This window comes from Rhinatrema bivittatum, chromosome 1, assembly GCF_901001135.1.
Source record: "Rhinatrema bivittatum chromosome 1, aRhiBiv1.1, whole genome shotgun sequence".
Taxonomy (NCBI): Eukaryota; Metazoa; Chordata; class Amphibia; order Gymnophiona; family Rhinatrematidae; genus Rhinatrema; species Rhinatrema bivittatum.
In genome coordinates this window covers 127,383,562-127,400,621 of record NC_042615.1, presented here as the reverse complement: position 1 = coordinate 127,400,621, position 17,060 = coordinate 127,383,562, and the positions used below count along the sequence as shown (strand labels likewise).

Below are 17,060 nucleotides of genomic sequence, written 5' to 3'. Positions count from 1 at the left end.
GCCCCTTCAATGGTGCGGCTGTTCTGCACTTGCTGCAGCTCTATTGCTGGTGCGGATCTCCGCGCTTACTGCAACCTCTTTCATGGCCACTCGCACCTGCCGCACCCTCTCAATTTGAGTCATGAATCTGCTGTGGCACATTATTAAGCTAAAGAGACTTTACTCACCCTTCCGGGACATGTTGAGCCAATGAGGGCTTCTAATCTGGGTGATTCTGTAAGGTTCAAGTGTCCTCCACTTTCTATCCTGCTTCCTTTTTTTTTTTCTTCTTTTTTTAAATTTACCTTTAATGAAAAGCAAGCAGGAATGCATGGAAAGCAGGGGAGGGCGGGAAGGGAAGAGGAAGTACAGCCTTTGCTCTGCTACTCAGCCCATGTCCCAGAGCGTCTGAATAAGAGGCGGAACCAAACCTTTAAGGGTAATGGGAGTAAGCCCAAGGGTAAGTTCAACTCCGAGAGGAAAAGGAGAGAAGGGAAGAAAGAAATGCTCTTGCTCTCTCTTTCTCTGGGAGTGGGCTGCCACTGAGGAGATCAGCCTGGGAAGACTACTGCCCCAGGAGCCAGAAGACTCAACCAAGCAGAGGCCTAACCAAGACCCTAGGAGCTAACTAGAAACTCGCCCTCACTAGTCCACAACTGGTAGAGAAAGAGACTGCTGGCAACTGGTTAAGGCCACACCTCCCTTATAGTTAGACATGATGTTACAAGAGAGAAAAACTTGTATCCTCTATCTGCGGCAGCTATGGAGGGGGAAATCCCATAAGGACTGGTCTAGCAGAAACATAAGGAATAATAATTTGAAGTATCAAGGGGGAGGGCCAACAATAAATGATATGGTTTTATGTTAAAAATTGTAATTCGCTTAGTATGATTCAGTTACTATAAGCGGACTACAAATATTTTAAATAAATAAATAAAATCCATTAATACTTTCCACTCTGCCCACATTCATTCAAATGTGTGTACTTTTTACTCACCTCTGACCCTCAGCTTCTAATGCCACTGCAGAGCCATTTTCACACAGCTCCCATTATTTTTATGGAAGTGATTTTGACAGTGAATTATTTTTACATTTACAGAAAACATATCTGGAAAAAAAATCTCTTTAGCAAACACCAGCCCAACAGAAATATTGACCATCTTTTCCAAATTTATAAGCACTTGCTCATATTTCATAAGTAAAAAGACTTTCAGAGTGTAAGTGCAGTATTTCCAACCCAGAATCTTAGTGCTGACTTTTCAAAAACCCTTTTGGCATAATGATATAATTATATTACCATGAAAGCCATTCACAACATTTTTATTATTATTTAAAATTCACGCTCCTTTCTTTCACAACTTTGTTTCTATTCACACTTACATTATTGTCACATCCCACTTTGCACATGCACGGAAATCTTTTTACACATCTGTATGGGGTTCAAAAGATATACAATATTGTGATACTGCTTAGCTAACATTAGAAGACATGACTCAACCACACTGACCATGCAAAGTGCTAAGTAGTACTAAGAGATACAGACAAACCTTATGCTTCTAAAATATTTCACTCATTCCTCTCGTTCACACCACCACCACCACCACTAACATTTCCAGAAACATTTTCCATCAGACCCAGAAACAACAAACAACTGTTCTTGCAAGGACTTTCAGCATACATTACTAATTAAAATATATAGGTTTCATATCCAGAAACTCCCCAAAATAGATTACATCTTCAGTTTCCTTCTTAAGGATTACAGGGATTATGATGTGAGGGGAGGGGGCGGAGAATACTGCAATGTCACTTTCCACAGTCACTGCTGCTGATAAACTCCATGGTTGCCTGCAATCCTCTTGTATACTCAAAATAGCTGCACTGTACATGAGTAAGAAAAGACGTCAACGTGTTTCTAGGACACTGCTTCTGAAATGAGATACAATCCTGAGGATATTCAGTGTCCTACACAGATGGTCATCCTTTCTACTCTCTAACCTTCACCCTGCAACCACCATCATCTTTACATCGTTTGCACAGTGCAGGGCGGTGCAATAGATCTCAACCCAGTCCTTGGGAAACTCCCAGTCAGTCTGGTTTTCAACAGATCCACCATGAATATGCATGAGACAGATTAGCATGCACTGCCTCCATTGTATTCAAACCTATCTCATGCATATTTATGATGGATAACCTGAAAATCTGACTGGATGAGCATGTTCTGAGGATTAGAGTGAAAACCACTAGAGCAGTGTATTGATGGAAGTGCGTGGTATAATCAAATCTCCGAGGTGAGGAAAGCTATAAGGTTTTGTTTGTGAAAGGAATGGTCCTTATTTACAGAGCTGCTGATACGGGAATAAGGACAAGACAAGCATACAGGGGCGGATTTTAAAACCCCTGCGCGCCGGCGCGCCTATTTTGCATAGGCCGCCGGCGCGCGCAGAGCCCCGGGACGCGCGTAAGTCCCGGGGCTTCCTGTCGGGGGTGTGGCAGGGGGCGTGGCGGGATGACGCGGCGTTTAGGGAGCGGGGCATGGCCGCGGCCTCCGGAACAGCCCCCGGGACCGGACCACGGAGCGGGGCAGCCGGCCGATGCACGCAAAGTTACGCCTGCTGAAAGCAGGCGTAACTTTGCCGACAAAGGTAAGGGGGGGGTTTAGATAGGGCCGGGGGAGTGGGTTAGGTAGGGGAAGGGAGGGGAAGGTGGGGGGAGGGCGAAGGAAAGTTCCCTCCGAGGCCGCTCCGAAATCGGAGCGGCCTCGGAGGGAACAGGCAGCGCGCGCTGGCCTCGGCGCGCACAGGTTGCACAAATGTGCACCCCCTTGCGCGCGCCGACCCTGGATTTTATAAGATACGCGCGGCTACGCGCATATCTTATAAAATCCGGCGTACTTTTGTTCGCGCCTGCTGTGTGAACAAAAGTACGTGCTCGCACAAGTATTTAAAATCTGCCCCACAATGAACATTGGACAGTTTTTAATTTTTTTTCCCCCAGGCCACCTCACAAATTCCTAACACCTTGTAACCATTTTTTGTTACTTCCTTCTAAATATTAAAAAAGTGTTCTTTTTCTGTATTTTTTTCCCCCCTTACTTACAATATAGTTAGACTATATAAAGTGCTTTTCTCCATATTTAAATGTAATGTCATGAATGAAATTAAGGCAAGTGATTAGGGCTTCTTGCCTTTGATTCACCAGATGTCACAACAGGGGCATGCTCAGAGTGCCCCATTCAATCAGTTCCTAATGGTGACATCAGGGAAGCAAATCCACAGATCTGGAAATCGATAATGAGGGTCACATGTATAATCTGCTTTATTATTATATGCATTGTTATTTCTGAGAATGCTTGGGGCCAAAAGGCAGAGAGACATGTAAAGGGATTTAGGTGCTATTTCCAAGATAGGTTTACCGACCACATTTGCTCATCAGATAAGATGTACGTTTTATGCACCAAGCTCTAACATTTTGCCATAAATTATTAAAATCATATTTGGATGAATCAAACCAATACAGAACACATGACTATGAGATTCAGTTGATGTTATGATTGGTAATACGCAGGCCAAGACAAACCAACCTAGAGAAAAACCACACTTCAGTCACCATTGGATGCTGACCAAAAGGAAGACAAAGAGTTCTGCAATAGGCCATGTTGAATTTACAGTGACAGGCAGACTCATGAACAGACAGCAACTCTACCGATTGAGTTACTATGCTTTAAAATGAAATGGTGATCTTAAAAACTTTACTAAAAATCTTACCCATGTTTCTTTACGTGTTTCAGATATATTTTCCACAAAGATGACATGAGTAGCTGTCAGATATAATGTCCCCAATGCAGGCTTCTTGGATGATATTCGATCAAGCAGGCGAACATTTTCAACCTAGACACGAGTACAGATTGCAAAAAAAAAAAAGAAAGACATACCACACCAGTTAAGAATTTACCATAAGATACTGAAGACCAATTTCACAATTTTTTTGCCCTGTTAATTTCTTAACCCCCAAATCGAGTGGACTACCACCAAAGCATCCACAATAATCAGATATCAGAGGCCGGGCCCATGAACCAGTGACAGTGTTGCAATCTGCCATACACAGGGATCTGGATTTGAGTCTCAAGTCAGGTCTTCTGCTTCCCTGGGCAGAGGCAGCATCCACCATCCCTGGGATGAGGGAGCCCCAGTCATTATGCAAAGGCAATACCTCGCAATCCAATCTAGGATCTATGATTGCTGAATTCCAAGAGGAGCCCTGGTGCATGGTCCCCTGGTCAAGGACTATTGCTACAAGGACTGGGCTAGGTGAGTTGAGAGGGCATATTTAAAAAAAAAAAAAAAAAAAAAAAAAAAGAACAAAAAAGGGGCGGTGGGGAATCCCCAGATATTGCAAATGAAGGCTCATGGCACCCAGGGCCGGTGCAAGGATATTAGGCACCCTAAGCAAACCTTACAGCCTGGCGTCCCCTCCCCCCACACAATTTTAACTTATGCATTTATAACATATTTTACATGAAAAATGACATTTTGAGGTAAAATTAATATACACATTGTTGTGATAATTTCATGCACTGCTGTGATACCAATAAGAAACCTTTGCATCTTGGAATTCATATGGCATCATACCTATTGTGATATGTTTTGGCATGGTCCTCCCGTATCAACACAGTACTATCTGCCAACACTCAAGGAATAACAACCCTACCTATGAAAAAGAATACCACAAATATTACACCAGAATCTAAAATATCAATACACCTCCTATCAGGAAAACAGAACAGGCCAAGCTAAAGCTACTACAGATCCCTACAGAGAAACCACATATTAAAAGAATGTTTCATCTCAGTCTTTGCATGCAGAACACAAACACTCACCAAATACTGAATAAAGCCACAAAGTATAAATAGAAATGTGCAGACAACTGAACTGTAAAACGCATCACGCCAGACTCTATACAGTGCAACAATGGGAAAACAAAAATTTCACCATGCCTCATGAAACAATCAATAAAATCAAGATATATAAATCATTAATCATAATAGTAAAATCATACTAATACAATAATTTCAAAACAGCTGATGAATAGAATATCCAATAATTAAAGATTCATGCAAATTTTGAAAGCTTTACCAAACACCAATAAAATATTTCAAAACAGCAAACACATAAACACTACTCAATTAAAATAAGGATAAGAAATATCCCACAATCTATAGCTGGGAACTTTTGATTTTCAGTCTGAGCTTGTCATGGATTAATGAGAGGGGCTGCGATTCAAAGACTTTCTCCTCTCTCTCACATACACACGCTCCAACACAGGCATACTTGCTTACTCAAACATATTCATACACACACACTCACTCTCTCCCCCACATGCTCTGGCTTACACACACACACACATGCTCTCTCCTCCATATGCTTTCACATACACTTGCTCACTCTCTTCCCTACATGGTCTCTCTCACACATACACACACATACGTTCTCTCTCTCAAACACAAATGCTCTCTCTCCCCCCCACAGGCTCTCACCCCACACACTCGCTCTTCCTCACATGCTCTCTCTCACAAACATACTCTTTTTTCCCCCCACATGCTCTCTCTCCCCGTATACTCTCATATACCCATGCACTCACACATGCTCACACGCATATATATTTTTTACTCTCCATCCTATGTGTAGGCAGCAGCAGAAGCTTTCTTCTTGGACTTCCATGGCATCAGGAAGCCTCCACTGTCTTCCTCATTCAGTTGCGATGCTGCCTCTTTTCTGCAGCGCGCCCAGCCGATCCTGCCTCTCTCCTGCTGCACGGCCCAGCCGATCGCTGCCTCTCTCCTTCTGTGCGGCCCGGCCGATCACTGCCTCTCTCCTTCTGTGCGGCCCGGTCAAATCGCTGCTTCTCTCCTTCTGTGCGGCCCGGTCAATCGCTGCTTCTCTCCTTCTGTGTGGCCCGGTCGATCACTGCCTCTCTCCTTCTGTGCGGCCTGGTCGATCGCTGCCTCTCTTCAGCCGCACAGCCCAACCAATCCTGCCTCTCTCCTACCGTACAGCTGGCCAATGCTGCAATTGACCCTCTCAGTCTTTTCTTCTGGCCACTCCTTCCAGCTATGACAATTGGGCATCCTTCTTTCTGCCCATGCGGGCCCACAACACATTTCCTCTTCCGGTCCTCGAGGCCTTGAAGAAGGAGGTCCAATTGCCTAGGTCAGTGGTTCTCAACCTTTTTTCTGTCAGGACACACCTTATAGATGGTCCTCACATGCGAGACACACTGAACACATGACAGTCACAGGGCTAACCCCATCCCCACCCCTCAGTAATGGGTATAAAGCAGAATTAGAACATTCCCCGTACAATTCACCATACAAAAAAGATATTCTGGTGTTATTGAGATAACACCAGAATATCTTTTTTCATTCTGCCTCACCCAGCCTCGGCCAGCATTCATCCAGCATTCCTCCAGTCAGCGCTGCACTCATCCAGCACTCGCCATCCAGCATCTACCATCATCAACCCACTTCTAGCTTTCATCCAGCATTCTTCCAACACTCATCCAGCCGTGGCCAGCACCTACCAGCACCCCCTTTTCCCCAGCATCTGCCAGATCGACTTATACTCAACTTTCTCAAGCAACCCTCAACATGCTCAACCCACGCTTCATCATAAGGACACGCTCCCAATACCCAACCTGCTCCTAATGTTCCACCACCAGCACCTCACCGCTCCAGCTCAGACTCCAATCAACCACATCACACAAAACTCTTTCAACTCTAACAACTCCCTACACACAAGCAATTCCCAACTCTCTCATCCAATCACCAACAATCATCTCTAAGACCAACTCAAAACAGGAGACTCAAAGACCACTATCTACAGCTCATACACACAACAACCGTCCTTTTCTGCCCAATCCGTGAAGGCACTATGCAAACCTACCCCCATCCCTATCATTCATCTTCACCACACTTACCACTCGAGGCTTTTACAACGAACCCTGAGCCATACTAAGAGATCACTCATCCCAATCATGATTTCACCCCTCACCCAGCTATTAGGACTCACAATATTCACTCTAACCCTCTTCAACGCTCAGTCCCTTACAAAGAAAACCCACATCCTCAAGGACTACCTGCTGGATTCCAAACCAGACGTCTGTGCCATCACAGAAACCTGGTTAAAAAGTTACGACACTCCCCTGATAAACCAACTACCGATACACCTCTACGACTTTTTCTCAATCCCAAGACACAAAAAAAAGAGGAGGCGGGCTCCTAGCCACCAAAAAAGAACTCAATCTCAACCAGCAACCAGTCAAGACCTTCTGTAAAAAACTGGAACTAGGTCTGTTCAAGTCAAAACATATTCAAATTCTTCTAGTATACGCTCCACCAGGATTACTCGACACCGATGCCTTCCCCCTCATAGAAACCATTGCCAAACACATCAACACAGACTCACCAGCTATGATATTGGGGGACTTCAATCTACATGTTGACGCCTCACCGTTCTCTCCCAATTGTGAAACCTTCCTCACCACACTCAGGGCTATGGGCTTTGAACAAATTATCAATAAACCCACCCATAAAGCAGGACACACGCTCAACCTCATCTTCATAAACTCAAACCTATCATTCAATAACATCCCAGACTGCACCCCCGTCCCCTGGTCTGACCATTCCCTGATATCAGCTACCCTCACGACTCAAGCAAACCCTTTTAACCCTCAACCACACTCTACCATCCACTTCCGGAAACCATGTGCTTCCGACACTTTTAGTGAATATCTATCCAAGGAACTCCCTAACCTGGATATCTCCAATCCCAACTCAGCCCTTCTATCCTGGAGCAATATCACAGAGTCAACAGCCAATAAACTCTGCCCCAAAACGACGAAAATCATCAATTGGACACAAAAAAGGAAACACCCCTGGTTCTCTCCAGAACTTAAACGGATGAAGCAAGACCTCAGACACAAGGAAGGCATATGGCGTAAGAACCCCAACATCACAACACTATCCGATTATAAAAACGCACCCTCCATCTCTACAAGATCTCTCTTCTACAGACAAAAAAATAATTTTATGCCAGCAGAATCCATGATATACAGTATGATGCCAGGGCCCTGTTCTCCTACGTATCCCAACTCACAAAACCCTCTGCCCCAACCATCCCAGATGAACAGGCTCAATCCAAAGCTAATGAACTAGCACTCTTCTTTCAGGATAAAATTACAAACACACTAGCACTTCTCCCCACCAACTCAATACCTCCTGCCCTAAACTCCAACACTACCCCTTACCCTGGAGCCACCCTCAACTCCTTCGAGCCCACTACCCCTCTGGAGATCGAATCCACCCTCAAGAAATTGAAACCTTCCAGCCACCCGACGGACCACATTCCAACTAAACTTCTGCTCCTCATCCCGGGCACTATCTCCAGATCACTGGCTAACATCATAAACTGCTCCTTAGCCCAAGGAATCTACCTGGATGAGCTAAAAACGGCATCCCTCAAACCCCTCTTGAAGAAACCCAACCTGGACACAAAAGAACTCTCCAATTTCAGACCTATATCCAACCTCCCTTTTCTAGCGAAACTCACAGAGAAAGTAGTGAACACACAACTCTCAGACTACCTTGAGGAACATAAAATCCTATACCCTTCCCAGTACGGCTTCCGTAAATCATCTAGTACAGAAACCCTTCTCATCTCCTTATCAGAGCACATCCTTATGGACCTAGACAAAGGGCTTTCTTACCTACTTGTCCTCCTAGACATCTCTGCAGCTTTTGACACCGTGAACCATGCCATCCTTCTAAACTGCCTCTCAGACATCAGATTATCTGGACTCGCCCTCAGATGGTTCAACTCCTTCCTCAACAACAGAAGCTTCAAGGTTAGAATCAATAACAAAGAATACCCAAGTTTCAAATCAACTCTAGGCGTCCCCCAAGGCTCTTCTTTATCTCCTACCCTCTTCAATATCTACTTACTGCCCCTCTTTCAGCTGTTCACAAACCTAAATTTAATACACTACCTCTATGCAGATAACGTGCAGATCTTGATCCCCATAAAAGAATCCCTCCCAAAAACGTTTACCTACTGGGAAAATTGCCTTAAGTCCATCAACCGCCTCCTCACCAGCCTGAACCTGGTTCTCAATGCAGCCAAGACGGAAATCCTTCTTATCTCCTCTGAACACTCGGCCAATACAGATCAAACATTCCCTAACTCACAGATCTCTCAAGCAAGAGACTTAGGAGTAATCCTAGATAATCATCTGAATTTAAAGAAATCAATCAACAATATCACTAAGGACTGTTTCTATAAGCTTCAAGTTCTGAAAAGACTCAAACCCCTTCTTCACTTCCAGGACTACAGAATCGTAATCCAGTCAACGCTTTTCTATAAAACTGACTTCTGTAATGCTTTACTCTTGGGGCTCCCCATCTCCGCCACCAAACCACTACAGATGCTCCAGAACGCAGTAGCCAGAATCTTAACCAACACCAACCGGCGAGCTCATATCACCCCCATTCTCCGAAACCTGCACTGGCTGCCAATAAAATACAGAATCCTACATAAAGCACTCACTATAATCCACAAAACCATCCACAATCAGCTCACACTAGACCTTCAGATCCCTTTCAAACTCTACTGTTCCGCAAGACCCATCAGAGAAGCATATAAAGGAACCCTATTAGTCCCACCAACTAAATCCACCCGCCTAACTTCCACCAAAGAACGTGCATTCTCCACAGCGGGCCCAGTCATTTGGAACAAATTGCCGACTGACCTAAGACTGGAACCCTGCCTTCTTACCTTCCGAAGAAAACTTAAGACTTGGCTTTTCCTCCAAGCCTTCCCCTAATTTCTAAAATGTCAATCCAGACTCAGCCCAACTGATGGGACGCACGCACTAGTCCCAGTATTCTTCATATGTATTTAACCTCTAGTTAATTCTGTCTTTCTACATCCTGGCTACTCTAGCCCCCAAGTTCAATTTCCTTGTTATATGTAACTTTGCTTTGGCCTTCTTGTTTGGTTATTTAGTTAGTCCTTAAGTTCCATGTAAACCGGTTTGATATGAATCCCTTCATGAAGATCGGTATAGAAAAATGTGAAATAAATAAATAAATAGATAAATAAATAAATAACAGCAATACAAACTCCCTCTACTACCAGGCGCAATAGCCCTACTTATAAAAAGACAGCAGTTCACAACCAATGCATGTCCCATTGAGAAAACAAATAAAATGAGGTATTTTATGTGCCTATTTGCTAGTTAAACATCTCACCTCGGTCATACACACAAGATCGACCTTAACCAAGTACAGAAAGACCACAAATGACAAATATGGAGACAAACTGGAATGAAAACCCAAAAAAAGCCACTCTGCATGCAGAGCAAACCTGGAGAAATGGAAACAGAAATATAGCACCTAACAAAGTCCCAGGATCTGCAATAATGCACACAAACTAATCCACACAAAGTTACACCTGCATTATGTCTCAAATGCATCAATCGTGTACTACTGAACCCAATATGTGGTTCTAATAAATTTCACTGCAATATAGACATACATAATCATGTTATAACATATCTATACCCCCATCAGACAAATTATATTGAAGTGAAAGGTGGCGGTTTCATACGCTCTTGTGGCAGGAACCATCTAGGTTATCCCATCCTTTGAATATAATTATCAACTCACCAACCTTCCACCTCTTTTATTTGTGTTATGTCCAATGCTGTGAAATTTGTGAACTGTTATTATGCTCTTATAACGTGTTTAAATTCTTCAATTCAAAATGTGCCATACAAGAAGGAAGACGCCATCAAATTGCAGCTAAGTAACAGTTCGGGCGGCCTGTGTATATTATACAAGGAAGCCGAGTGTGGCACATTTTGAATTGAAGAATTTAAACACGTTATAAGAGCACAATAACAGTTCAAAAATGTCACAGCATTGGACATAACACAAATAAAAGAGGTGGAAGGTTGGTGAGTTGATGATTATATTCAAAGGATGGGATAACCTGGATGGTTCCTGCCATAAGAGCGTATGAAATTTCCACCTTTCACTTCAATATAATTTGCCTGATGGGGGTATAGATATTTTATAACATGATTATGTATGTCTATATTGCAGTGAAATTTATTAGAACCACATATTGGGTTCAGTAGTACACGACTGATGTTTCAGATTTGAACCCATATTAATGATCGTTTGAGATATGCACTCAAATGCTACAACCCTACCTATAAAAAGGCAACATTACAAATATTAAACCAGGTGCTAAACACCAATACACCTCCCATTAGGAAAACAGAAAAAGCCAAGCTGTTATAGATTCCCTCCAGAAATAATTGTAAAACTATATGAAAAAATGTTTCAAAACAGCTGATGAACAGAACATCATCTAACAATTAAAAACTCTTAAAAATTATTTAAATTCTTCAAACACCAATAAAATATTTCAAAACAGCAGACACATCTCATACTACCCAATAATTAAAATGGTAGTCAATCTTATTGCATTTGGACATCATAATTATAGGATAATATATATTTGATTTCCTTGCATTAGACATAAACTCTTTACAGAAAAGCTGATATCTTGGAAAAAATTTTCAAAATTGAAAATAAAGAATTAATAAAAAAAAAAAAAAAATGGTAGTCAATCAAGAAAAATGAACTTAAAGCCACCTTTACTTACCCTCTCCAGCAGTTCTCCTACTCCTTTCCCTTGCAAGCCACACCAAAAACAGCAGTAGTTGTTGAAGCTGTCCTCATGATCCTCTTCCTTCACACACCAGTCACACCCTCAGGACCAGTTTCTGTCTTTCACACACCAATCATCTCCCCAACCAGTCTCTCTCTCTCTCACCACACATACCAGTCATCTCCTTGACCAGTCTCTCACACATACACACATCACCTCTCTGGCCAGTCTCTCTCAATCACACAATGCCCTTGCTCTCTTACTTACACACAAGCTCTCAATCACACACAGAAGCTCCATTCCTTTCTCACATATACACACCACATACACACCCACACAGAAGCTCCATTCCTTTCTCACATATACACACCACATACACACCCCCACAGAAGCACCCTTCCGATCTCAAATACACACACACAAAGGCCTCCAGCTGAACAGCTCGTCTTTGGCCCGCTAGCCTGATCTCCAGTGGCGGCTGGCAGTGCCAGTCTATTTCTTCAGCCCGCCGGCCTGGTCTCCAGCGGCGGCTAGTAGCAATGGTCTTCATTTCTTCGGCCCCCGCCGGCCTGGTCTCCGGCAGCAGCTAGCAGCGACGGTCTTTATTTCTTCGGCCCCCGCCAGCCTGGTCACCGGTAGCAGCTAGCAGCAACGGTCTTCTTTTCTTTGGCCCTGCCAGCTGCGAGAGGCACGCGTTTGCCCCTAGAGAGTCGAGTCATCTTTTAGGCCTCAAAGTACTGTAATTATAGTGTATAAACCCATTGCTTTTGTTTCCTATCCCTGGTGGCAGGACAAGGTGAGAATCACTGGCCTAGGTTCTGCAGTTGCCACCAGTGTCGGGAATCGGGACAAAATTTTTTCACAATTCTGAGCAGCTCCATTGAAAGCAGTAGGTGGCTGCTGGGTCGCCCCTAAACTTGTGGCACCCTAGGTATCACCTAGTTCGCCTCGTGCTTCCACCGGCCCTGATGGTACCCGATCTGAGATGCTGTTCTGACTAAATTGAAAGCCTAAAGGAACAAGAGGAGACTACCACGCTCGATGCCCTCCAACCACCCCACCCCCAAAAAAAAAACAGATCAACAGGTCAGTTGTAAAGGATACTTTTTAATTGGTCTAGCAATACATTTCTGACAAGCTTTCAAGAACTACACTCCCTTCATCAGATCAAACACATTAGAAAATCCTTTTACTTCACAACTCTCTACAGCTCTGGAAACACACATCATTACAATGCCCCCCATTAATTACTTTCTATTCCCGGAACGTCATTCTTTGCATTAACCTGCTCAAAGCCGGATAAATCCTGGGTGCCAGGTTGCCACATCCTGGCACGAAGGACAAGCAGGACAGCAAGAGAAAGGAGCTGCAGGAGGGGAGCAGAGGGAATGAGAAAGGAAAGAGGGTTTGAGCCAGGGGAGTGGGAAAAGAAGGATAAAATCAAGGCTTTGAAGAATAAAGAATAAAAAGGAAACAAAATAGACAAGAAAGAAGGAACAGATGATAAAGGCACCAGACAAAAGGTTAGAACATACAATACTGAATCATTCCCCAGTGACGCCTACATTTTTTTTCAGTAATACGGTATTTCTATATTTGGTCTTTATTGATGTCACAGCTATTCCAGGTTTCCTTACTGGTGTCTAGGTTTTGGAAGGAGCTCACAGATCAGAATCACATTTGTTCAGGTCTGAACCTGCTCACGGTTTTCAAAATCAAAAGGATAATCAGATTTTTATTTTTTTTTTAGTGGATGACATCTAGTTCTTATATTTTTATATAGAAAGCCAACTATCTGCAGGACCATAACAACTTAACAGGTTACTTAAAAAAAAATATATATACACATGTACACAGTTCTAAAATATTCACTCGTCTCATCAGTTTCTGATGCTTCTTAAACCACAGGTCGTGTTTCCATGGGGTTGCCAGGGAAGTGATCTGAACCACTGCCTCCAGAAACATGCTGCAGCCAAGAGAAAACACCCCTTCCTCCAAACCTAACAGAAGCAATCACCCTGTGGTAGGAAGGGGGATATCTCCCCAGGACAGATTCTCTTATATTTTCAACACAAAATTTGGGCAGCCTCCCCAGCACGAATGTGCGGGCGCCACAAGTATCTGCACACCCGATGCACCCATTCTGGCGGCCGCCCCCCTGTCGTGTCCCGTGATGTACCCAAGCACGGCGGGAGGGGGTCAAATCCCCTTCCCCTCCGTATGCCGGCATCAATGGTGCTGGCCTCGTGTTGTTGGTGCCGCGGCGCTTTGACACCCCCCCCCCCCCAATCGGCCCGACGTCTGGGCCGGTGACATCAAAGCGCGCTCTGACACCAGGCCACTTGATTGGCTGGAGGGAAGCACCTATTGCTGACATCAGGGAAGGCAGCAGGTGGGCGATTTAAATCCCGCCGGCACCCTCAAGCCAGCCTCTTTCCTTTTTGGCACCCGAGCAGAGCCTTTTTGGAGCCATTTCAGGTGCCCCAATTGGATCCTCATCCTTGGGCTCTCATGGAAGGGTTGGACAATTGATTGGCTGGGTCAAGGAGGCATGTATTGGCATCAGCTATGGCCCACATTGCAGTCAAGAAAAGCATGCGCAGCACCGCCCGACCCAATCATCATTCACCTTGGCACCAATGACTTAGGCAAAGGCATTGGCATCGTTCTAATGAACGATACCAGGAAAGACTCTAGCCGGCTGACCTCCTTTTAGCGGACCGCAAAAATCTGCTGGTCCGAGATCATACCCCGTCATAGCTTGATGTGCACCGGGTGGTGGGGTAGATATTGCACCAAGTTCAACCGGCAGGTAGCCAAAGCCATACAACTCCAGGGTGGTTATCATTTGAGACATGAACGGGTGGGACAGGCACTGTGCAGAGCTGTATGCCCCAGACAGAGTACATTTGTCGAACTTGGGTAACGATCTGTTCTTGTAAGTGATGCAGAGGTCGTAGCCGGTTTGGAGGTGCCCGTCACACGTGAGCAGGAAGACCCTTCTGTGCCCTCGCATGCTGCGCCCCTGTGGCGGCAGCGACCGAGTCCAGGAGTGCTTTTGTAAATGCAGAAGCATTAGAAGGAAGCTGGGAGGTGCCAATATGTATGTGAGAGGCCTAGGGGTCCTCACCCTCTTGCCACAAATGATCAATGTTGGGCCCACACTCAGGGCTTCGACGGATCAAGGCTGTTACTTGGAGAGGGGCTCTGGCAAGGCTTGCTTTATGGCGGCCAGGCCAGGATCCCCTCCAGCGGATGGGATACAGCAGTGGGCTTGCTTTGTGGTGTTCCAAGACGGGATCCCATCCAGGTTCTTGGTGGTCACGACGCCTGTTCTGGGGCTTGCTGGCTGCAAGACCCCACGGTTCTGTTTGGGTGGATATTAGAGTACCGGCACCTGGCCAGCCGCGATTTTGTAAACATTATTGAACTGACTCAATGCTTATTTAGACTCCCATGTTAGGGATTCTAATAAATGGCCGTGGACTTTGCATCCAAGTCCTGTGTCGTGTTTTCATTGTGTACGAGGGGGAGCCCAGCGGGGCTGGGGCGGAGGGCGGATAAGCAGTCCTATTCCCCCACCCCACCCACCTTGTCCTGCCACCAGGGATAGGAAACAAAAGCAGTGGGTTTATACACAATAATTACAGTACTTTGAGGCCTAAAAGATGACTCGACTCTCCAGGGTACCTGCTTCGTCAGTGGAAAACTTCTTGTTCACATGTTCAAAACCAGGAACAGCTGGCTCCGGGAGGGTCATTTGCTATACCACAGGGGTTTACTAAAAACTGCAACATTTACCCTGGTGGAAAAATACTGCAGCTTTGCTCCCCCCCCCCCCACCACTCCCACCACCAAAATAATGTGTGACGGTGGCCCCTTCACCCAGGGCCATCATCATGTTAAAGGGTCAGACTAGCCTGAAAGAAGGCCCTGTAGGGTGATATCTCCTGTTTACCAATGATGCACCAATATGAATTATAATAGCCATGTACAGGCCAAATTCGGACAGGCCTCAGACGCTGTTACAGCAAGGGAAGGAATTTGGCCCAGGTGAACTTTAAACTGCATTGCATCAGAGGAAACTAGAGGCCTTGTCCTAATGCAGAGAAGGATGCCTTATCAGATGTGCCTGTTTGTCAGTTCCTGTGCAAATAAAGAAACCAGACAGAAGAGACAATAGGACTTAAGATCCTAAGCAAGTGTCAGGGACAAGCAAGCAAGCAGAGCGCAGGAGGTTATGAAGACCCCCACCTTTGTAAGGAAGAAGGGGGGCAGCCTAAGACAATGCTGACATTCTGACACCCAGCTCGGCCTACAGACGTGGCAGTTCTCCCTCCAAAGGAATGGGAGGCGGGGGGAAAGGACCTGAAATGCGGCAAGAGATCCTCCACCCTTCACGAGGTTATGCATATTTATCAGCTGGGAAGGAAAATAAAGAGAAAGAAAGGAACGGACCCCCTGGGAGAGTGACTCTGAAACCAAAAGGGAGCAGGGAGGCAAGCAATGGACCCCCCTGAAGTAAAGAAGGCACAAACCCTGAACACAAACTGAGAGAAAACCCAGAAAGCGAGAACCTGTGCTGAGGTGACCCTGGAAGTGAAAGGGGGGCCAGAAGCAAACCAACCCTTCCTGCTATCGAGAAGGGAGATGACTAGGTGTGCCCAGGTGATTGAAGAGAGGAGACCCTGGCTCAGGTGCGGGGAGTGACACAGAGTCATAGACGAGGAAGGGTGAGAGACAGCCCAGACAGCCGGCAAGCACCAGAGCCAGAAGCTAGCCCCCTTCCTGCCCAGCCCGCCCACTCTGCCAGCACCAAGCCAGGAAGCAAACCTCTCCCCTGCGCACCTTCCCCAGTTCTCCAGCCAGACCCTGCTTCAGAGGGAATCAGGGGTAAGTAAGTTATCCACAAGTATTCATATCTTAAGCAGGCTAAGGTTTATGGCATGTTTTGTTACCACCCATGATGCACAACTTTCTTTAGGGTGAACTGGTGCTTAGTGGCCAGGATGTCAGCATTTAGAAAATAACGACAATTCCTATCTCTACGTCCTGCCAAATCTGATAAATAAAAGTCTATTTCTGAAGAAAATACATGTCGACTTAGGATCGCAAATAAGGTGGAAGCGAAGCTGATAGACAGATCCCTGCACCCCTAAACCTGCCTACAGCCCCCCTTCAACATGTGTAAACGCCCTGAGGGTCTTGTGAGGGCCCCATCCCAAGCCTCCACCGCCTCTAAAGATGTCCCTAAAGAATAAAAAATGTAAAAAAAACTTAAATCAAAGTTGAATGACGATGGCTCCTTCCTTCTTCCCAATCCCCCCCAGCATCAACAGCAACCCCACCTCC

General features: G+C 45.2%; 1 protein-coding gene across 1 annotated transcript in view; it reads right to left on the bottom strand.

Annotated features, from left to right (window-relative positions):
* Positions 1-17,060, bottom strand: part of MTMR7 (myotubularin related protein 7) — a 121,030-nt gene that overhangs the window by 92,270 nt on the left and 11,700 nt on the right. The window contains exon 2 of the mRNA XM_029587099.1: positions 3,744-3,866. Within this exon, the coding sequence (XP_029442959.1) occupies positions 3,744-3,866 (123 nt within the window). The remainder of the gene's footprint in view (positions 1-3,743; positions 3,867-17,060) is intronic.